A 24,010-nucleotide genomic window follows, 5' to 3' on the forward strand; every position below is an offset into this window, starting at 1 on the left:
TTAAAGTTTAGCTGTAAAGCTCATTAGCCAGACTCCATTAGTGTTAGCTAAATACAAATGTTGAGGTTGTGTCTGAAATCTGGTTAATTGTGTGTAAAATGTATATCGAGGCTACTTTGCATGCATTACCTGTGTTTAGAGCAGACAAGGCACTGGGTGTTGAGTTACACTGACGATTGGAAGCAACTACACTAACATTGTATGTTACACCACAGGACAGTTTAGTCATGCCACAGCTCGCTGACCACGACATGCATGTTCCCAAAAGCCCAGTTGGGCCTTGCACTGTTGCCGTGTAATATTCGGCACCATCAGCTGAGTCCCATGATATTGTAGCAATGTTGGAGATGCAATCCGTAAACCCAGTGACAGATGTCGGAGAGCAAGGTTCTGCAAACATAATCCAAGTCATTCAACAAGTGGGTCTAACTAATTTGACCTTTTGTAATTAAAAGTTGCCTACATGTTTTGACACCATGTCTGTGCATGTGTGTGAGAGGATCCTAACCTGTCTGCAGCACTGAAACATTGCTGGCTGTGCTCCAGCATATATGTCCAACAGCTTGCACAGTCAGAGAGTACGTCTGACCACACCTGAACTCAGAGATTTGTGCACTTGTGTCATTGGTAGAGAGTTCCACCTGGTGACCGGTGTTTGATTCTGCAGACACCATGTACATCTGAGCACTTTCACTTGCGGCCCAGCTGAGGGAAGCTACTTTCATGGCACAATCATACGAGGGCACCAGTTTGTGAGGGACGCATGGAGCTGTAAACAATACAGAATAGCTCTTGGTAGATTAACAACCAACAATTGTGTAAGCACAAAGTCAATCTAGATCTAAATCTACAGAACAGGGAATGGGTTTTTGCATGAAATTCTATTCTTATTTATTTCTTAGCAACTCACCCATGTGGATGTTTGTTCCTACACTTGGCTTACTGCTGCAGATTTGAGCACTGGCGATAACTTGGACAACATATGTTTCTCCGCAGTGCAGGTCCTCCCAGGTGCAGGACGTTGTATTCGTTATGCAAATGTTTGTGTGGCCATCCTGTCCAGTGGCAATGGCGGTGTACATTTCTGCGCCTTCACTGGCAGCCCAGCTGACAGCACCAAGGGTATTCTGGCATTCCACAAAGGTATTGGTGTTGTACGGCACACATGGGGCTATAGAGAAAAAAAACACACACACAATAGATACACAACCCAGTAACACAGCTCAAAAATAGTATGAGAAAACAAGTCAGAAATTGTCACTTGTTATTACAGCCATTATGAGTGTTGGTTCATACCAGTCCTAAAATTGGCAGGGGCGCTTGGTAGGCTGTCACATATGTCATTTTCCCCTACTGTTTTAAAGGTGTAGGTTTGTCCACAGAGGAGATCCACTGTTAGCATAGGAACAGATGTTTGGAGGGATTCTGTGTATCCTAGATTGCTTGTGATAAGCACGGTGTATCTCGATGCACCTCTGCTGTTGTTCCAGTTCAGATGAACAGTGTTATTGTCACATGATCCTGTAGCTGTCAGCTGGGCTGGCTGACAAGGTTCTGAAGAAATGGATAGAGAAGAGGTTTTTATTTCTTTGAATACACAAACTGCGTTTCTTAACTACACAAAGAGTGCTGTACTTTTGGAAAGTTTCCAACAAACGTTTGTTGCTGTCATTAAAATAATGTGTAGTTTCAGTCTTGAAGTATGCTAGGACATTAATGTGAGACCAATGATCAATCCATACAAACCAGAGTTTCTTGTTTCAGGGGTTGGGTTACCTTGAAACTTACTGACAAGTGTGTTGAGTTGGAGGGTCACGAAACACCAAAACACATTTTTTGAGCTGTTGACAGTGGTATATGTGTCCCACACTGCTAAAAACACTATTAGGACACCTATATTTCACTAAAAAGTGTAAATTGGTTGTTTTTGCGTTATTTCAAGCAAATTCGTACTTCCGGTTTGAAACGAATTTTTGAATCTGCGTCACGGTCATGACATAATAGCGTGTATTCCAGCGTGCAGACTGGACGTCTGTGCCAGAGTGAGTCTTATTACGTCTTACAGTGTGATGCATTAATGCATGAGTAAAGCTTGGTTCAAACCAATCAGCGCTCTCTATTGTGCAACTTCATTAATATTCATTACTGTCACAGTGTTTAGACGACAGAGACACCACGTTGTGTTGGCAAAACAAGCGTGAAGTGTTGCTTTTATAGTTTGCTGCCGTTAAGTTTGTTTTCATTTTCTCTCTGTGAGAGCTCAGCTGGAGTCACGTGTGGATTAACAGTGTACGCGACGCTCGACAACAATAATTTACGTGTCTAAGGAGGATTATTGTTTACCTGAGAGCTGTTCTCATCTGCAAACGCTGAGATCCGGATTCGCTGGTAGTCTCCTCTTAATAAAGACGCGGCTCTAGTTGCTGGTGATTGTCCTGTCTCTACAGATTTGGTAAGTGAGCGACCAGTGCTCTTTGTTTATTCAGTTTGTTCGTATCGAACTAAGTTAACTATTGCACCGAGTGTGAACATGTTAGCATCACAACCAAACTTTAACCTCGTGTAGGATTTTCACTGCATTTTGTGACCGGAATAACACACGCGGCTTTCTGACACTACCTGCCGTGTGCATCTAAGTTTCCGGGAAATGCAAAAGGTTTATTTCTCTCATTCGCCGTGCGGTATCAAACATTGCATGAAAAATACACGCTTACAGCAGCTCCTCAAATCAAATATCTCGTTTGTCGCGAGGGGCATGAATGAATTCCCTGAATGAAAGAGCCAAACTGCAGTTAAAGTCCACCATTTAATAATTTGGCAAATAATTTGACTACAGATGTCCATGTAAACACCGTCACGTGTGTGCATGTGTGTGTGTGAGTGTGTGTTTTGACTCTGAAACTCGCGCGTGCCCAAATAGACACTCCCACACCATCCCTCTTTAGTAAACAGAGCTGGACACGCCCACTTTTCTGACTTTTTCCAAAGTAGAGGTGTGAAAACACCCTGCAGAAACGAGGGGGTTTCAAGGCCCTTTAACTCTGCAGGACACCAGTCCTCTAACATAACCTAACCAAACATGCTTTAATTTTAATTTACACAGTATATGTCATGGTTCTTAGAGCCTAATTTTTTGTTATATATATACATACATATATAATTTTATATATACAAAAGACATTTGAAGGACAGAATCCTTTACCTGTTGTAATATACACAGCGCTGCTGGTGTTACTGTTGCACTGTTTAGCATAGGCCGCGACGGTGAATGCATACTCCTCTCCACACTTTAATGCAGTCATATTACACACATCAGTTGTAGAGTTACAAGCTGTAGCTGCTTCTCCTGTGCTGAGGGTGCCTCTAACAAGGTAGTATAGCACATCACTGCTTTGTTGCCAGGTCACTACAGCTGTGTTAGACTGGCACTGGAGATTTGCATTTACATGCATTGGAACACATGGACCTAAAGTGCAAGGATTAAAAATTAGGTACATTTGAGGATCCAGTTACCAGTTGAATTTTACAGTTACGCTGCAAGTTTTTAATAAATAAATAAATGGCAACTCACGTGTTTGGAAAGTCACTCCTGTCTCCTCTGTAACCTGACATCCATGATTGATTGCTGTCAGCCTCACTTTATATGTCTGTCCGCAGGCTAGATTACTAACATTACAGTAATTTTCTTGAGAAATGCAGGTGGAAATGTAGCCATCGTTACTTGTGGCAGTGAGCTCATAGGATTCAGCTCCGCCACTCCATGCCCAGCTGAGCATTGCTGTGTCATGCTCACAGTTCACATCAACAGTGACTGAACTGGAAACTGGTAGACAAGGAGCTAAACACAAAGATACAACAGCAAATCACAAGCCTGCTTGGACATTAAACCGTTAGATGGTTAACCATTTATCAGAGCTAGTAGTACATTCTGTTTCCACAGATATGCATTCAGGTATTGGTTTAGCACTCAGTATTGCGATACCATGAGCTCAAGTATCGGAATCAGTAATGGCAAATGGAAAAGGGTATCAGAACATTGCTAATGTTATTTACACATTTATATTGTTTATTCCAGTGGTTTTTAACCTGGAGGTCTGCTAGTTACTCCCTCGCTTTCCTTTGGCATATTCCCTGCTTTATCAGAGGTTGTGAACCGCCGATTTCTCTGATAAATGTTTTACTGGCAAATGCCCGTCCAGCCACAACCCAGCACAACACCTAGCTGGGAAACACACACACAATCTCGCATCCACACATTTCACGAGTTCACACTTGCATTCGTTTAAGTATAAAGCATATTTGGCGTGCTGTCCGGGGGGAGGGCTCTGAGCTCGAGGAGACACCCCAACTCGAGTTATTCCCCTTATCTGGAAACAAAGAGGAGTTGGGATTCGAGCGAAGTATCTAGCCCGGCCCCAGAATGCTCCCACCGGGAATGCAATGCAAGAGGTGAGGTGACGGGGTGGTGGAGGGATGCTAAGTCGTGAGATGCTGCAGGTAAGACAACTTTGGTATATATAGGCGTTGCTCAGAAACTGATTTGATGATGGGATAATTGTCAGTGACGTATTTGATACTGAAACTTCTGCGCATGCTCCTCCCGAAATTTGTTTACAAAACATCACTACAACCAATTTAGTTCATGCATTTCACTTATACTCCATGCCGGAGCACCCAGAGAAAACAAGAGGACAGATACATGTCGAACATGAAAACTCCACACAGAAAGCCCTTCTGGTTCAGCCGGGACTCAAATCAGTGATCTTTTGCTGCAAGGGAATCACCACTTCAGTGCTTCAGTTCTCTGCTAGTTTTGACTGCTCTTCTGATCTGATCTGCACTTATAGAGCCCAATCCAACCAGACCAAGATTTAATACACGTGTAGCGACAAGATTTAAAAGGAGAATGCTGATGTGGGCGTTGTAATTATGTGGGTTTTGGGTGCTTTAAATGATCAGCAGGACTCCTGCAAAATGGTTTTATGGGAACAGATCTTTTAGCCATTCCCAGAACACGTCTTAAGACTAAAGGTGACCGTGCCTTCTGTGTTGTGGCCCCAAGGCTCTGAAACTCTCTCCCTCTAGCACTAAGAACTCAGGGATCAGTTGAATATATTTAAAAAGGTAAATACATTGTTACTGGTATCAAACACTAACAACAAGGATGCATAATTAAGGCCCATTCACTCAAGACAAAGGGAGTGAGAAGTTGTGGAGGTGTTTTGTCTATTCGACCACTGTGCTTGTGTCTGACATCACCATGACATGGTCACATTAGCATTCGGTCAAATCTAACACAAATGTTGCAGGGGAAAAGGGCAAAACTTCAATTTTGCAGAAGATCTGTCCTGTGCATTGTCTAGTCTGAACGGGCTTTGCCTGTTCTCTGATTGCTTTATCAGTTTAAGACATCTGCCTGGATTTTGATTTTAATTTTTCTTTAATACTTTTCAGTCTTTAATTAGTGTCTCTCTGGGATCAGTTAACTGTCTGACTTGCATTTGAGGTTCAATAACAAATAATGTGTTCAATTAAAGATAGTAGTGGGTTCCAGAAACATACATCTTTGGTTGTTCTAAATGTTGGGAACCACTGGTTTATGCCAAAAAAAATGTATATAGTTCATGTTTTGTGCTTGATAGAAGCCTTACCTGATGTGAGAAGCACGGTCTCGCTGTCTGTGCCATTGTAAGTTCTTCCAAGAGCCCGTACTTGAGTGTTGTAAACAGTACCACAGATCAACCCCTTCACGCTACAGTTGGAACTAGTTGTGTAGCAAGACAAACTTTGACCGTTACGACCCTCCAGGAATACCATGTATGCCACTGCCCCCAAACTCACTTCCCAAGACACCATGCCGACATCACTTGAGCAATTCAGATGGGTTTGGACATTATGAGGTGGGCAGGGTTCTGGTGGAGAACACAGAAGTCAGTTCATGGATGTCAATGTAAAAGTGGTTCTTTACACTTGCTACTTCATGCATTTTTTCTTGATTGAGAAGCTTTCTGATCACGAAAAAGACAGGTATTTATTCCCTCCGATTAGTCAAACCACTTCTGTAGGGGGTCTGGGCCGTATTCCAGACAAAACTGGACAGATACATATAAATGCATCTATTTTTTGAAACCACATATGTAAATTTTACTCCTCCTAAAAAGAGGGTCAAGTTTGTCTGATGCTATAAAATAAAATTGAAATTTGCATATAGCATGGGATTTGAAGATCGGACTCTTATCCGTTTAGCAATGATGCATTTCTATGGTCAAATGTAAATGGAACCAATCAGAAAAAACACATGACATGTCTAGATGTAAACAGGCCGAAAGGTACTTTGAAACTGCAGTGTTTAGCTTTGAATTACTTTTGAAAACTGGAAACATAGCGCACCTGTTTCTAGAAAAGTTGATGCAGACACTGCAGCTCCATGGCAGATGTTGTTGTGTGCGGCTACAGTGATTTCATATGTCTGACTGCAAGACAAGTTATAAAGAGCACAGTAGGTGTCACTAGTGGAACAGGAGAGCACTGATCCCTGATCAGTGGAAGCCTGTGCTGTGAACATGGAGGCGCCTTTGCTTCTGTCCCAGGACAACTGGCCGATAGACAGGCTGTATTGCACTTCAGCATGCTGAGGTACACAAGGACCTGAGATCATAAGAAAGATAGAGAAATTCAGTACACCGGTGTAAACAGCATTTGTAGGTTGTTGCCAGGGCATTACTAACTTGTCCAGAAAGTGTTGCTAAGGGCTATAAGATCGTTCCTATATTATTGGTATAATGTGCTGGTTTTTGACACAGTATGTTGTTGGATGCTGTCAGGGGTATAGTAAGTTCCTGTAAACTGAAACTATTTGCTGACCTTACCAGGACCTGAGCAAGCTGAACTGCCGCTCTCTGCAAAGGACGGTCACGCCGCCCACAACCCTAAAGTGAAGGGGGGGTTGATGGGGGTGAGTGAGCTGTCGCGGACGCCGCCCTCTCTATTCTACCGCCCTAGACTTGGATATAACTAAGGGCGCTGGTGGTGAGGGTAGTGTCGCAGACGCCGCCCTAGACGCGGATATAACTGAGAGCACGAGAGGTGAGGGTAGTGTTAGGGACGCCGCGCTCTCTATCCTGTCGCCCTAGATGCGGCTATAACTGAGGGCACGAGAGGTGAGGGTAGTGTCGGGGACGCCACCCTCTCTATTCTGCCGCCCTAGACGTGGATGTAACTGAGGGTGCAGGTGGTGAGGGTAGTGTCGCGGACGCCGCCCTCTCTATTCTGCCGCCCTAGACGCGGATATAAATAAGGACGTGGGTGGTGAGGGTAGTGTCGCGGGCGCCGCCCTAGATGCGGATATAACTGAGGGTGCAAGAGGTGAGGGTAGTGTCGGGGACGCTGCCCTCTCTATTCTGCCACCCTAGACGCGGATATAAATAAGGGCGCGGGTGGTGAGGGTAGTGTCGCGTACGCCGCCCTAGACCCTGATATAACTGAGGGCGTGAGAGATGAGGGTAGTGTCGGGGATGCCGCCCTCTCTATTCAGCCGCCCTAGGCGGCTGCCTAGGTCGCCTCTATGGACGCGCCGGCTCTGAACCTTACTAAAGTATTGCTGTGTGTTTCCAGCTAAAACAGAATATTGAAGAGCTGGTGGACTATTTTATACAAATCCTCTAATAATATAATAGTTGTAGAGCATTGGTTAAGGATATTCTGCCCAAGGCATCAATCTGACATTATCAGAGAAGGAATGAAGATTTTTCTTCTGACGAATAGATTGCATAAATTAATTTTACAGTTCAAGAATCACAATATGAGTATAAGTACTGTCAATTCTGATTTCACCTTGGTGAATGGGTCTGGGTCTTGTTTCTGGAGGGCCGGTGCCCAGCAGATTTTAACTTAACCCTAATCAAACACACCTGACCAAGCTAATCAAGGTCTTACTAGGTATACTTGAAACATCCAGGCAGGTGTGTTGAGGCAAGTTGGAGCTAAACCCAGCAGGGACACCGGCCCTCCATAACCGGGATTGGTGACCCCTGGTTTAAAGCATGCTGCTGATGTAGGGGTGTGTTCTATGTGTTTGCTGCAGTATTGTAAGGTGTTCTTACCTGTCTTCAGGCTTCCGTTCATGCTTGCAACACTGCTGCAGGTCTGTCCTTTTGCTAACACAGTGACGTTGTAGGTCTCTCCACAGGCAAGTCCTGTCAACTCACAGTTGGTATTGTTGCTTTGACAGCTGATATTCTGACCAGACTCTGCTACTGCTGTGGCAGTGTATTGCAGTGCTCCAGTGCCTGGCTGCCATGACAGTATAGCTGAACCAGACTGACAGTCCATTAGTGCCAGAATGTTTCGAGGCAAACAAGGAGCTGAAATACAGACAAATGTCATGATACATCCAAAAAAATAAAGTACCAAAAATGTTGAGGTCCAAATTCAGTTTTTGAAATATTCAATGCTTGCATAGTTGGCCACCCATATCAAATATGGGGAAACGTGGACCAATTCAATGGCTGGGTAATTTTTGTTGTGAGTAATACAACCATTAAGTTGGTCCATATTTTACCCAAATTTGTGTTAAAGAACCCAGAATATAGTGTCAGTTTTGGACCTTGTAATGGTATTCTTGAAAATACCAATTGACAATGTGTGCCATTCTACATGTATAGATGGTTCAAATTAATTACATTTCAGTTTGGCATTTTTTGGTTCTTGTCATACTGCTTCATCACATTCGATAAATTTGGTGTATGTCTGTGTAGATCTGTTCGCATTGCTTTCTACCTGAATGTGTGTCAATGACAGCACTAGGCAAACTATCGCAGTATCCGTCAGATGCTATCACACTGATATGGTAGGTCTGACCGCAGGGAAGTCCATTAATTGTACAGGAGGTGTTGTTCATGCTCTGACAGCTAGTAAAGTGGCCGCTGCTGTCCTCAAGCATAGCCGTATATAAATCTGCTCCACTGCTTTTCTTCCAGGACACCAACAGGCTGTTCGATTGGCATATCACATTAGCAGTCACGAAATCCGGCACACAAGGTACTAGACATAAAGAAAGTGAATCAAATCAAGATCAAGCGATTAGGAAAAGTTTCATGCTACATCCCAATTCGCATATGTATACTACGGTCCAGCAGCAGCAGGTTAATCTGTTCAATCAACGCAGTCTCACGGCAATTCGTAACTTTTTGATTTAGTGGCTAATTCGTATGAATTCATACAGTCTAATTTGTACAATTTAGTACGATTTGTTCATCACCCAATGGCGGTTGGGGTTAGGGGTGGGGTTAGGTGCCACACCTCCATTTTAAAATCGACTGAACTCATACGAATTAGCCACTAAACTAACAAAACATAACATAATTTTGTTTCCTTGTGAGATCAGACTGATTCAAGTCTGTGTAATCTGTGTGGAATCGCCAATTTCGAATACTATTTAGGATGGATAGCATGCGAATTGGGACGCACCATAAGAGTTTATTGTAAGTAATATTATCATGTTTCTTCACGGCAGCTTCTATGACGCACATGGCAATGTAATTACACTTACCTGTCCTGATAGGAGCAGCTTGGCTGGGAGCGCTGCTGCAGATGCTGTCTTCTGCTATTACTGTGGCTGTGTACGGCACGCCGCACACCAGATTCGTGAGATCGCATGATTGACCAAACGCTGAGCAGCTGTCCATCAGTGCTCCATCAGTGCTGATGGCCTGGACTGTGTAGAGCTCACCGGCTTCATTGCTCACCCATGACATGGTGGCTACATTATCAGTGCAGCTTGTATTGGAATTCAGACTCTCAGGGATACAGGGTACTGTGGGCAGAAAGGCAATATAATGGAAAAAAGAGCCTCCCCAGGCAGATATACAAGAGAGATAAGATGTCTATTAGGGGTCTAACGGGACATGTAGTCATCCTGAACTGTCACAGACATTATGGTTTCATTCACTACAAAATTAACCCAGTCAGTCCAGCAGGAATACAGCAAAAAAAAAACACAGCACAGCAGTGCGACAACTTAGGGGGCATTCACACCGAATGCATAGAATGCCAAGTTGCTGCCAAATAAATCATGCCAACTTGCTACTGTTAACAGAATCTCACAATGCAGGATCTGATTGGTCCACTGATTTGGAATGTCTTTAATAAGCTGCATTCATGTGTGAGGCACAGCAAACACATGAGTGTATAATGTCATGCACATCCATCAACCACTTTAAACAGAATTTGATGCTTATTCTTGTTGTACCAAGCTAGTATTGACCATAAAACCGAGGTATATGCAGAGCCGTGACGTCTTTGTACCATTACTCCCTCAAGGCTGATTTATACTTCTGCTTCCAGTGATTGGTGTGACCCACGGCACCTGCCTTGTGCATAGTCATGCATGAATACTTCTGCGTGCTGTTTGTGTTGCTCAGTAATAACACTTCTGAAACGCTAGCTGGCAGAAGGTTGATGTTCCTCTGTGTCGTGTTTCTTTGAGAGTGTTTTGTTTGTTCAATGCATTTCAGCTTTATTTGTAAAGCGCTTTTACAATGTAGATTGTGTCAAAGCAGCTTCACATAAATGGTCATAGTAACTGGATCAGTGTAGTTCAGTTTTTAGTGTTTAAGTTCAGTTCAGTTTAGCTCAGTTCAGTGTGGTTTAAAATCATTACTGAGAGTTCAAACACAGAAGAGCAAATTCATCGATGCGTAGCTCTACCAATCCTGAACCATGCGAGCCAGTGGCGACAGCGGAGTGGGAAAAAAATCTTCACCTAATAGGAGAGTGAAGAAAAAAAACCTTGAGAGAACCAGACTCAGTTGGGCACGAACATTTTAATTTCTCCGCTGGCCAAAAGTCTTGTGCAGAGCTTCAGTCACCGCGGTGGAGGCTGGAAGGTAGTGTTCTGAACACTACCTTAATATACAAGTTTCTCAAACTCATTTAGAGGCAGAAACCGTTGGATATGCAACAACATTAATCATAAGGTCAACACAAAATGACAGTTTCCATCTAGAGCAGAGGTCACCAATCTCGTTCCTGGAGGTCCCGTGCCCTGCAGGGTTTAGCTCCAACTTGCTCTAACACACCTGCCTGGGTGTTTCAAGTATACCTAGTAAGACCTTGATTAGCTTGTTCAGGTGTGTTTGATTAGGACACCGGACCTCCGGGAACAAGTTCGGTGATCCCTGATCTAGAGCTACTTCATGGGACTCAAAACTTCCCTACTGAAAAAAACAGCTTAAACCAGCCTAGGCTGGTTTGCGGGTTTTAGCTGGTTGACCAGGCTGGTTTTAGAGGGGTTTTGGCCATTTCCAGGCTGGTTTCTAGCCCTTTCCAGCCTGGTCTTAACTGGTCAGGCTGGGAGATGACCAGCTAAAACCAGCTCGATCAGCCTAGCCAAGCTGGGAGTCCAGCCAAAACCAGCTACGTTCAGCTTAAACCAGGCTGGTTACGCTGGTTTTAGCTGGATTTAGCTGGTCATTTTCCAGCCTGACCAGCTAAGACCAGGCTGTAAATGGCTGGAAACCAGCCTGGAAATAGCCAAAAACCCCTCTAAAACCAGCCTGGTTGACCAGCTAAAACCAACCAACCAGCCTAGGCTGGTTTAAGCTGGATTTTTCAGCAGGGTTGTAAACACTTGCTCCATAGGCTTCACGTGGCTCTTGGTCCCACCCACACTGATCACAGCTACCAAGCCGACCAATCACAGAGCTTGCGGTATATGTCGCTGTGACGTGTAGTTACACTTTTTGAGAGGTGCGCGTCAGCGTTAGCATCAGTCATGGTGAGAACTATGCGACCGCAGGAAGGCTGAGCCAGTGCATATGCACCACGCAGAAGTATAAATCAGCTTTTAGTATTTTTGGGTATTTCAATTTTTTAAACCATTACCAAAATTTGGGAGATTACCACTGTAACAGGGAATTTAATTACTTTAAATAATCATACAAATGACAGCAAAATCAGATGTAAATATTACCTGACCGTACGATGACCTCAGTGCTCTGAGAGCTGTTGCATTTTTGTCCCTCAGCAGTGACTGTCAGGACATACATCTGTCCGCAAGGAATGGAAGTGACCTCACAGGAAGTGGAGTTTGCAGTGCAGCAGATGGTCTGTCCGTCTGTACGCTCTAAGGTAGCAGTGTAGCTTAATGCGCTAACGCTCTCATCCCAAAACACAGTCACTGAACCAGTGTCACAACCCACTGAGGTGATCACATTTTGAGGTGGACAAGGGGCTGAAAGAGACAACAGAGACAGAACATTTGAAATTATGTTGTCCTGGACGATGTCCTTCAAAACTGCACTCTCTTACCTGTTTGGGACTCCAAAGTGTTGATGATGAGACTATCACACTGAATGTTAGAAGCAGTGACACTGAAGTTGTAGAATCTTCCACATTCTAGCTCTTCCACGGTGCACTGGTTCTCAGTTGAGTTACACTGGTACAACTGTCCATCACTGTCCATTGCCGTGGCAATGTAGAGCTCCGCCCCAGCTGACTCTTCCCACGTCAGCCAAGCCGAATCAGACAAGCAGTCCATCTCAACATCCAACATGAGCGGAGCACAAGGAGCTTTACACACAAACACACATCGCTAAAGTTAATTTTGATAAGACAAGCAGGATCAATATCAGGTGGTGGAATACCTAATATTAGGTATTACAACTACATTCAATAAGACTAACCTGCAATAACATGGTGCACTGGTGAATTTGCCCCAATGCAGCCATCTCTTAATGGTACTACTGTCAGATTATAATTCATGCCACATCTCAGACTGATATTGCAGCTGGTCTCTGTGGTGTTACACATGTAGTAATCATGGTTGTTATTGGAGTAAAAGGCCTTCGCAATGTAGAGGACACCATCAACACTAGAGTCCCAGGACACAAATAAGGTGTTTAAGTCACAGTCCAAGTATGGGAAGACCATACGTGGTGGGCAGGCGGCTGAAGGATGTAGAAAAGAGCGTAAGAGACCTCCAAAAATTGAATTCAATGCCATATGTAAGTATTATACAGCATATGTGTACCTGAAGTGACATGTTGCACAGAGCTTTGTGAACTGTTGCAGGTTTGACTATAAGCGACCACTGTCACGCTGTAAGTCAAGCCGCAGCGGATGTGGGGAACTTGGCATTGAGTCACATTAGAATCACACCCCAATACTTTACCATCACTGCTCTTCACTGTGGCATGGTAATAATTGGCTTGACCTTGCTGCTGCCAGGTAATGTTGAGAACAGAGGACTGGCACTTCAGGATAGTCTGCACATTCTGTGGCACACAAGGGGCTGAAGGAAGCACAGAGTTCAAAGGTCACTATACGTATCTTAAAAGGTTAGACCAGTGGTCACCAAACTTGTTCCTGGAGGGCCGGCGTATTGCAGATTTTACCTCCAACCCTAATCAAACACACCTGAACAAGCTAATCAAGGTCTTACTAGGTATACTTAAAACATCCAGGCAGGTGTGTTGAGGCAAGTTGGAGCGAAACCCTGTCGGTACACCGGCACTCCAGGACCTAGATTGGTGACCCCTGATCTAGACCCACCAAACTCCCACTAAAGAGCTAGTGACTTTGAAAGGCAACAGTAGTGTTACTGTGTTAATGGCATGTGGGTGAAAAACACTGCAAATATTTCAGCCAAGGGCAAACTTTCATGTATAAAATCAAGAAACAAATTAAAAAATGCTTCAGGAGTCAGTATGTCAGTGCTCTTTGGACCACTAGTTCATAAAGATATTTAAAAAAATCAGCAGATCAAGGCACTCCAAAAGTAAGTGAAAAAGATGCTTGACGAAGTTACCTTAAAACACACTAAAACTTGGCAACTCTCAGCATGGTGTATCATTTCCTTTATTATAGACTTGTCAGACAACTGACTACATTGAAAGCTTTATAGTAAGTCTTCCCTGTGCAAAATATTTAGCCTCAATCCTAAGCTGCGTCCCAAATCGCATACTTATGCACTATTCTGTGCCATTTTATAGTAAAAATAGTGTAAGTAGAGCGTTCACACGGAAAACTCTAACAATATTAAGTGCACTTTAATTCCCCGGATGATGCACTCATTCAGCCGCTAAAATTAAGTGTGTAATGATGGACACTTCACACACTCAACGACTGCAGGTTTGCTTACGTAGCGGAAGGGGCGGAGCTATCGGATGCACATGTTGAATAACTTTATTTTGGATGGTGAAAGCAAAATTCTCCTACGAGAGTGATTATAGTGCCTCCCGATGGTGAATGCGGTTACACTCACGGCAGGTATTATTTGATAATTCGGTCGTTTATTTCACTGAGTTGGCAACCGTCAAACGTCATCAGGGAAACGGTTTGAGTTTCCGCTTAATAAAAAAAACATAAGTGTGCCATTTGGGACGCCACTACATACATATACTATCCTGTTAAGTGTGTAAGTGCATAGTGCATGAGTGCATAGTGTGCCATTTGGGACGCAGCTCTAGAGTGTTTGCAGTTGCAGTAGCATTCTGGGAGGATTTGCAGCATTATTCAGACTCAGAAAGAACTTGTTACCTGTTTCAAGAACGTGAACTTCACTCTTGGGACCAGTACAGTTGCCATCCACACCAGATACATAAATCTGATAAGTCTGTCCGCACTGCAGGCCAGTGATATTGCAGGTCAGCTGGGCAGTGTCACAAGTCACCTTATGACCTCCATTGTCCTCAGCGACAGCCATGTATGTCAAGGCGCCCTGGGAGGATTGCCAGGAAACGGACACAGTGTTTGAGGTACAAGACGATTGGATGGATACCTGAGCCGGTGGACATGGTGCTGGAGAAGCAAAAGAAAATCAGCTCACATGTCGATATACTACCTTATCTTTTGTTGTTGTTGTTGTTGTTGTTGTTGAATAGCATATAAGTAGTGGCTTGAACCTGTTACCTGTTTTAAGGGCAATCCATTCATCTGATTGGGATGGACAAGTGAGCCCTTCACCCTCCACAAGAACTTGGTACCGGTTGCCACAGTGCAAGTTGGTGACATTGCAGGAGGAGCCAGATGTACTGCAGCTGACTTTATGATTTACATCAAAGCCTTCAGCAGAAGCACTATAATTCAGAATACCATTACCGGGCATCCATGAGATCAGAGCCGAGTCTGTGCTACAGTCCAGAGTTGCTTGTAGATTAGACTGTGGGCATGGAACTGGTAAAGAAGGATGCAAACAGGTAGTAGTTTTGTTAATACACCACTATAGTTGCAGAAATGGTAAATTTCCGATTCTGATTGGCTGGAAGGTGTGCAATAAAATCAGAAGCAAGTTCCAGTCAGATTTGATCACAGTTTATAAATGTGCTTCCCTTAAACAAACGTTCAAACATGCTCCAAAATATTGAGGTAGCTAATACATGTTACTATGAACTATTAGATATGCCTGTGTCATTTGCATGCACTCACATAAGATTAGACCAGGGGTCACCAATCTCGGTCTTGGAGGGCCGGTGTCCTTGCAGGGTTTAGCTCCCACTTGCCTCAACACACCTGCATTGATGTTTCAAGTATACCATGGAAGACCTTGATTAGCTTGTTCAGGTGTGTTTGTTTAGGGTTGGAGCTAAAATCTGCAGGACACCGGCCCTCCAGGAACAAGTTTGGTGACCCCTGGATTAGACTGTGGGCAAGGAACTGGTAAAGGGGGATACAAACAGATAGTGGTTTTGTTAAACTTTAAATTTGCTCAACAATATTTGCAAAGAGGTAGCTAATACAGGTTACTATGAGCTCTTAGATATGCTATTGACACGCACTCACACGATCTCTCTCTGATTCCAGCTCTCCTGACAATAGGTTGATTATTCATTACACTTTATATTATACAATGTTTATTGTGGAATGGTTTAAATGTGCTCTTGTTTGTGTTTATAGTCTTGGACTTTATACTGACCCCTATTGGCCTGGATGTGTGCATTTTGTTTAATTGACACAGCAAATTAGCTATATTGTGTACATGAAAAAACTGTGATCAGTACCTGTCGTAACATTGATAGGTGCGCTGGTCAAGCTCGTGCAATTGTTGTCTTCGGCGGTGACTGTTATGGTGTAATTCTGTCCGCATTCTAGGTCTGAGAAAGAGCAGGTCGTATCTGTGTTGGAACACGTGCTGTGTTTCCCCAATGTGCTGTTGCCCTGAACAATGTATTTGCTGGCACCACGAGCGGAATCCCAGGTTACAGTGGTGATGGATGTGTCACAGTTTGTTGTCGCCACAACATAGGTGGGCACACAGGGGGCTGCGAGAGACAGAACAAAAGATGATTGTTCGAAGAAAAACCCAATAATCTGTGATATTTTTATAAATATTCCTGTGTACATCTGAACTATGTTAATTGCAACACCTCTTAAACCGATTCTATGTTGGTGATTACTACAGGAAGTATTTTAAACTAACTTTAATTGATGCAACAGTCTGAATAAAACTGTAAAATAACTTTACTTTTTTAAATATTCTGTCTTAGATTTGGTTCATGATTGTATTTCTGAAGGCTGAAAAGAAGCATATTTAGTGTTGCATATGCATCCCTGCTGGTCCTACACCAACCAACCCGCTCCAAGCTGGGATTGAACCAGCAACTTTCTGCAATGGTGTCGGTTGCTCTAACAAGGAGGCTAAAGACCATGGCCTCTAGTGTCTATTGCTAGAGCACCTTTTAGAGATCAGAGGATTGAGGTTTACCTGCGCAGCACTTCACTAGCTGGCCTCTCTGATCTCACGGATTAAATTAGTTTAATACACGTAAACAGTCAAAATAGTAACTTGGAGTGCTGGGGTCCGTTCTTCGTACGTGGATTACTCAGTTAGCTGGATTTGGATATTGACGATTTGACACGATCCAGGATCGTTTCGTTCTTCAAAGCTGATCCGAGAGTTGTTGTCATGGCAACAGTTCTGCTAGGTCAAACCTGATCGGGAGCAGGTTTAATTCATATAAACAGGATTGGATCCGGTCAGTTCGTGCAAAGATTATACAGAAAGTATGTTCCGAATTCTGATATTTTCTTACAGTAGTAGTTATACCCTAGTAGCAAAGAATTCTGACCCAGATTTGGCAAAAAGCTGGCACAGCAGGCATTCATCCGGCACTGGCATACAGCATGTGGGCCAAACATGGCCGTGGTTTGGCACCGTTTTTAAGGAGGCACACAAGATTTGGGCCAGATGAAAAACGTAGTATTTGGCCAAGATTTAAAAATTTGATAAGTGGGCCATGTGAGTTTGGCCAGTCTTGACCCACATTTAAAATACACTAAAATCATTTTTGAGTAAAGAAAAAAAATTCTACCAATCGGGTCACTTTGAGAAAAAGCGTGCCCATAGTGTGCCTAAAGCGCATCACTCCATGGGTTTATCAATTTCATTGCAATCGTGACACACCAACCTATCTGGCCCAGTTCAGGCCCAGTTATGAGTTATTAACTTGGCTGAGACTTGGCCCAGATATGCTCTGTGTTTGGCCCTTGTCTGAAAGCCAGATTTGGTCCAGTCATGTACCGTAATTCACTGCGGCATGTGGGCCAAGCAAAACCTGATTGTGTGGGCCAGAGCTGGGCCAGAGAAATTTTGCTATGTGGGTATACACTTGGGAAAATAGTACATATTTTTAAACTATATATATATAAAGTTATAGTTATTAATAAAATAAAGGTATACATATTAATAAAACGTATGCAATCTGCACCCTCGAAATGAAAGTACAAAGACTGCCACCTGGTGGTGCAAAGAGAAAACATATTGATATGAACTTTTTAGATCGCTTTAGTACAGTAATGTGTATAATAGAAATGCAGAATATGTGACTTTTTTTAAAAGCAATAATACATTTATGCAGTCATAAACATGTTTTGATAGTTAATATGCCGGTGATTTGATGCTTCACAAAAGTTGCAGACGCCTTTACCAATATGAAAATGCTTTTGTAAACAACCAGTTATTCTTTACACCGATTAAAAAAACTACTACAATAAAGAAAATCTTTTCTAAATGTAGAACTAAATACACTGATATGCACTGAAATACATGATAAATACTCTTGACACATAAAAGTGTAAAGCCTGCAGCTCACAAATGTGTTAGGTTATTGCGTGTCATATTTAACAAGCCGTTTACTGCTAATTTGATGTAATTTTGCTCACATGGATAATTGAATATTAATTAGATGATGTCATTACACTGCTGTGCCGTCAGCCAATCGCTGCATTGCTGATCATGATTTTGAGGATCGATAGATCTGTCCTTAACAAAACACGCAGCGATCTCAGATCAGTTCATCCAGACATTCTAATCTGATTGGTGAACTTGTTTGAAGAACCAAATTAGCGAGAGATCAGTTATCAAGATTAAAAGTTCCAGGATCTACCAAATCATCTTAGATCATTTAAGCGAGGTATGAAGAACGGACCCCTGGTGGTTATTACCATGATAATGATTGCTAAGCCCACACAGAATTGGGGCTTGCAGATGTATATAGAAAGTCTACAGGTTGTTGACCCTGTCCTTCTCTCCTATGCGTTTTTTTTTTTCAGTTGGCTACAGAGCAAGCTACTGCTGTCCAATGACTAGCCTAATTGACCTAACTTGCCTAGTTAACCTAATGAAGCTAGTTAATCCTTTAAATTGCACTTCAAGCTAAATACTAGCTTTCTGCAAAATAACTAGTAAAATAGTATGCACTGTCATCTTGGTAAAGACAAAAGAAATCAATTATTAGAAGTTATTTAGTAAAACTTATGTGTAAAAGGTGTTTTGTTCTCTCTATTAAACAGCACTTCTATTCAAATTAAAAGTTTACAGGAGGGCTCATGCTTTTGCCTTTTACTGTATATAATGAATGCTAAAGTATCCCTTACCTGTGTGCAACTACGTCTCACCTGTGTTGAGGCTGAAGGTCTCGCTGGGCAAACTGGTGCAATTTCCATTGAATCCAACCACACTGAGTGTGTACGACTCTCCACAGCTCAGCTGTGTGAATGTGCAGGACCTGTTTGTGCTGTTACACATCGTCATACCGCCAGTAAAGTTGAGTGCAGTCACCATGTCAAACTGATCTGCTTGATTATTGTCCCATGTTACTGTAGCAATGTTAGTGCTGCACTGCAGGTGAACAGATGGACTGTGCGGTTGGCAGGGGGCTGATGGGATAGGAATGATTGATTATGGCTTTTACCGCAATACAGTTTTTGGATTGGTTTACAATTGTTGGGATCAATAGCCAGGTTACCTGTCTGGATGTGGTAGTCTGAACCATCAACTACACAGCTAGTTTTGGATGTTGTTACAGCAATGCTGTATGTGCGGCCACATCTTAAGTTCGTAATGGTACAGGAAGTTGAACTCGTATTACAGGAAACCCGAGTGCCATCTGCACCAATAGCCAGGGCTGTGTAGGAGTCGGGGTTGCTTGCACTGCGATCCCAATGTACAGCTAGTGTGTTGTTGCAGTCTAGCTGTGCCACCACATTACTTGGCAGGCATTGGGCTGTAACACACATAGACGTAAAACGAGAACATCTGATTACTTAGTAGGAACCCTGCTGAAAAATCCAGCTTAAACCAGCCTAGGCTGGTTGGCTGGTTTTAGTTGGTTGACCAGGCTGGTTTTAGAGGGGTTTTGGCCATTTCCAGGCTGGTTTCCAGCCAAATTTGCTTGAAATTGCTTGAAACCAGCCTGGAAATGGCCAAAACCCCTCTAAAACCAGCCTGGTCAACCAACTAAAACCAGCCAACCAGCCTAGGCTGGTTTAAGCTGGATTTTTCAGCAGGGAAAGAAATCCCATATCAGTAGAGTGTATATGTGCTCTCAATTACCTGAGTCAAAATGAATGCTGTTGTTAAAGGTGCTGTTGCAGAAGCCAACAGTGGAAACCACTGTAGCTGTATAGGTATTTCCACAGTCCACCTTCACAGAACAGGATGTGGTGTTGGAAGTACAGGACACAGTTTGTCCATTGTTTCCAACCACATTGGCAGTGTAGGAGTATGCCCCTAATCCAGGCAGCCAGCTGATGGCAGCCATGTTTGTGCCACAGCTAGGAGCAGCTGTCAAGTTACTAGCTGAACAGGGAGCTGTGGATCAACAGAAGAAACTCAGGTCAATACCCCTTTTTACCAACCATTGTATTGTGACAGCATTTAGTATACTCATATTCTCCATAGGAATTCAGATAAACGTTCATTATTGTTCATTAGGATTAGTTCACCCCAATATAAACATCCTGTTTTTAATTATTCAGCCTTGCATTGTCCTAATCCCCCGAGGCCTTCCTTCATCTTCAACCAACAAATTAAGATATTTAGATGAAATTCTTGAGCTCCCTCAATCTCCAAATATGTCCAGAAAAGGAACCAAAAACATTGTCAAAACAGTTGAACATGTGACTTTAGTGGTTCAACTGTAATCACACGAAGCTTCCAGAACACATTTGTGTGCCAAAGAAAGTGTAAAAACTACTTTGTGCAATGTCCTCTCTTTAGCCACATCAGGTCATGGTGTATGATTAGTATGGGAAATACATAACTTATGACACATATAACACATGCTGGGGGAGGTGTGTCGTGGACGAAAGTGAAGAGCGGGGGTGGGTGGTTGTGGGTGTCACGGACGAAAGTGTAGAGAGGGGGCGGTGGGATGGTGGGGTGTCACGGACAAAGAGGATTGGGGAGTTGTGGACGAAGAGGGTTGGGAGTTAGGAGGGAGATTGGTAAAATGAGCTTCCGGGTCAGATTTCAGAGGTGATCCGGATCCGGCTTGTTCTGACACAAATTAAGCCCTGCATATACTACCATGGCTAGAAATTAAGTATACATGTCAGTACACCTGTATGAATCCCATTGTTTTCATGCTTTGTTCTTGCTGGTTCACTGGTAGTGAACTGCTTATTAATGTTATACTGGTGGTGTAACTGGTGGTTGTCCTCAATGCTGCTGATAAACTGGTTCACAAGCATGGTCTTGCAGAGTCAAAGCATCACTTATTGTAATATTCGAAGCCAGCAGTGGCCTTATGGTCAGAGAGTTGTATTTGTGATTGAAAGGTTGCAAGTCCCGGCACTGGCAGGGATTGTAGGTCTTGGAAGTGAATAACTGGTATTCTCACCACAATCAATACCATGGTAAACCCTGCTGAAAAATCCAGCTTAAACCAGCCTAGGCTGGTTAGCTGGTTTTAGCTGGTTGACCAGCCTGGTTTTAGAGGGGTTTTGGCCATTTCCAGGCTGGTTTACAGCCATTTCCAGCCTGGTCTTAGCTGGTCAGGCTGGAAAATGACCAGCCTAATCCAGCTAAAACCAGCTTGACCAGCCTGGTTTAAGCTGGATATAGCTGGTTTTGGCTGGACTCCCAGCTTGGCTAGGCTGGTCAAGCTGGTTTAAGCTGGTCATCTTCTAGCCTGACCAGCTAAGACCAGGCTGGAAATGGCTGGAAACCAGCCTGGAAGTGGCCAAAACCCCTCTAAAACCAGCCTGGTTGACCAGCTAAAACCAGCCGACCAGCCTAGGCTGGTTTAAGCTGGATTTTTCAGCCAGGAAGGCACCGATCCCCTAACTGTTCCCTGTGCACTGCAGCATACTTATGTCTTATATGTTAAAATTCAGTTCTCAGATTGCCAAAAGTGTCCATAATAAGAAGTTATATAATTACAATGTAGACAAAAGTGAGAACATGCACTTTCAATAAATGCTCAGTAATAATAAACCCCTCGAACATCAAGAATCCAACTAAAGGGAATATGAATTACCACAATGGTGACTTAAAAAGTTCAACCGCATTAATTAAAAAAAAAAAAAAAAAAACTTTAATTCAAATACAACATGAAGAAATGAAGCAAAACTGCTTTGAAATAAATCAACATTGTGATGACTTCCTCTAAAGAGCTACTGCTTTTATGCACAAGCAGACCAGCATCATGCAACTCATACATGCATGATGGATTTATTTTAGGGTTGCAATATAAAGATAACTGAACAAGTTTGGTGGTTAGTACCTGTGTAGATCTGTATTGGACTTCCGTAGGGACTGGTGCAGGCGCTGTCCTGAGCAGCCGCTTGTACAATGAAGCTCATCCCACAGCGCAAACCTGTTAGATTGTGTAATGTTGTCGATTTGTTGATGGTAGAATTCAGCCCGTTGATCTGACTGATGAATAGGAAGTAGGTGACTCCCAACTGAGGGCTCGGGTCCCACATAATGCTGATGTCATTAGTAGCGCAGCTGGTGTGACTGGCCAGATTCGAAGGTGGGCAGATAGCTAGAAGAATGGGGAATTCGGCCCAAACGGAAAGGTAGTCAGTAACGCAATATGATAAGAGAAATCCTATACTACTACTTGTCCTGTTTGCTGACCTGATTGTAGACTGACTGGTGTGCTGGGTTGACTCTTGCAACCACGGTCCACCGTAACAACAGTAACGGTGTAGTTATCACCACACTGCAGTTGGCTGAAGGTGCAGTTGGTGCTATTGGATGTGCAAGTGTAGCTAGAGCCATTTCTACCGGTTGCTGTGGCAATGTACATTTCAGCATTCTTGGCGGCAGTCCAGCGGACAAATCCGACATTACCATTGCATTGTAGAGAAACTTGCACATCACTGGGAGCACAAGAACCTAAAGGTGTGTGGAGGGAATAATATGAATTTTGTAACACTAAAATTAGGTAAAAAAACAGTTAACTAGTACCTAAAATGACGCAGCACTCAATATCACTGAAAGCAATACACAATACCACACACAGATTAAATAAAACTGCTAGTACCTACCTGCACTGAAAGTGTATGTAGCTGATGGGAATCCCGAACACGTCCTAGAGAAGGGTGTAATCACAATGTCGTAGATCTGACTGCAGTGCATGCTGGGTAGTTGACAGCTGGTTCCATTGACAATACTGAACTTGAAATCCCCATCGTGGCCCAACGCCGTGACATTATAACCCACAGCCCCAGGACTTCCATTCCAGGACACGAAGGCAGTGTTATTCGTACACTGTAGTGCTACAGTCACATTCTGTGGGGCACAAGGAGCTGAGGGCACATAATATCTAATTATAATATACATACAGACATAATAGTCATAATATCTTCTCCAGAGATTTACTACAGAGTAAACTATTAGTATTCGTAGCTACAGATTAATATCTATATCTCTATTAGTTCTCTATGGACTATTTAATGAAGGTAGTGGAAAAGAGAGTGGGAAATGTTTATTATTACTGTTTTTGGTTTAAGATGTCATATCTACTTAAATATTAATCATGATAAACAAATAAGACATAGAATTGGTGACTTGGCACTCATGAATGGTATTGCAGGTCAAATTCGAGATCTAAAAAAGCGTACACGTCAGCCTCTGGTGGATTTGCGAAAACAAAAAAAAACTAGCTCCTGGGATATATTTGGCGCTTTCCAGAAATGTATACAGGGGTACATAATCAGAGCAAGCTTGGGTTGGTTTATAAGAGGTAAATCTTCATAGGATGCTTGTACAGTGTGTGTATGCGTGTTCACCTGTCTGTAGTTGCGTGTGCGCTGCATAGCTGCTGTTGCAGTGACTAGAAATGGACTGCACAGAGACATTATAAAGGCTCCCACACATCAGCGTGTTGATGGCACAGTGGGTTTGGTTTGTAACGCAGGAGGCAGAGTGTCTGCTTGTCTCCACATATGCATAGAAACTCTCTCGGCCCAGACTGTCAGTCCAGCTGAGCTCAGTGCTGGTCCCGCAGCTGTAGTTAGAGCTCACTGCTGCAGGGGTGCATGGGGCTGGAAAACAGCAACAGAGGAAAGTTTTATTTCGAGACTATGAAGTATGTATAGCCTTTATTCCCATAGTAAACATGTGTTCTTAAAGGACCCGTTAATTAAAATAAAGTTTTTAGATGTTAGTAGCAGTATTGCTAGTTTTTAGGATCTCTATAAGCTAGTACGCCAAAACAGTGAAGATGCTTTAGAAGATACGAAACAGATATAAACTTATAACTTCTTAGAATTTCTTATT

General features: G+C 43.1%; 1 protein-coding gene across 1 annotated transcript in view; it reads right to left on the reverse strand.

Moving 5' to 3' along the window:
• fndc7b (fibronectin type III domain containing 7b) overlaps positions 1-24,010 on the reverse strand; it is a 61,829-nt gene that overhangs the window by 16,501 nt on the left and 21,318 nt on the right. The window contains exons 18-42 of the mRNA XM_087306270.1: positions 23,521-23,775; positions 22,777-23,037; positions 22,364-22,624; positions 22,005-22,268; positions 19,832-20,089; positions 19,245-19,502; positions 18,895-19,155; positions 15,999-16,259; positions 14,911-15,174; positions 14,539-14,799; positions 13,031-13,291; positions 12,684-12,947; positions 12,310-12,570; positions 11,972-12,232; positions 9,551-9,814; positions 8,779-9,042; positions 8,103-8,363; positions 6,391-6,648; positions 5,652-5,912; positions 3,572-3,838; positions 3,203-3,466; positions 1,297-1,554; positions 911-1,171; positions 509-769; positions 130-390 (exon numbers count right to left, since the gene is read on the reverse strand). Of these exons, the coding sequence (XP_087162396.1) occupies positions 130-390; positions 509-769; positions 911-1,171; positions 1,297-1,554; positions 3,203-3,466; positions 3,572-3,838; positions 5,652-5,912; positions 6,391-6,648; positions 8,103-8,363; positions 8,779-9,042; positions 9,551-9,814; positions 11,972-12,232; positions 12,310-12,570; positions 12,684-12,947; positions 13,031-13,291; positions 14,539-14,799; positions 14,911-15,174; positions 15,999-16,259; positions 18,895-19,155; positions 19,245-19,502; positions 19,832-20,089; positions 22,005-22,268; positions 22,364-22,624; positions 22,777-23,037; positions 23,521-23,775 (6,531 nt within the window). The remainder of the gene's footprint in view (positions 1-129; positions 391-508; positions 770-910; positions 1,172-1,296; positions 1,555-3,202; positions 3,467-3,571; positions 3,839-5,651; positions 5,913-6,390; positions 6,649-8,102; positions 8,364-8,778; positions 9,043-9,550; positions 9,815-11,971; positions 12,233-12,309; positions 12,571-12,683; positions 12,948-13,030; positions 13,292-14,538; positions 14,800-14,910; positions 15,175-15,998; positions 16,260-18,894; positions 19,156-19,244; positions 19,503-19,831; positions 20,090-22,004; positions 22,269-22,363; positions 22,625-22,776; positions 23,038-23,520; positions 23,776-24,010) is intronic.

Source organism: Danio rerio, chromosome 23, assembly GCF_052040795.2.
Source record: "Danio rerio strain M-AB ecotype USA chromosome 23, GRCz13ab, whole genome shotgun sequence".
In the NCBI taxonomy this organism is placed as follows: domain Eukaryota; kingdom Metazoa; phylum Chordata; class Actinopteri; order Cypriniformes; family Danionidae; genus Danio; species Danio rerio.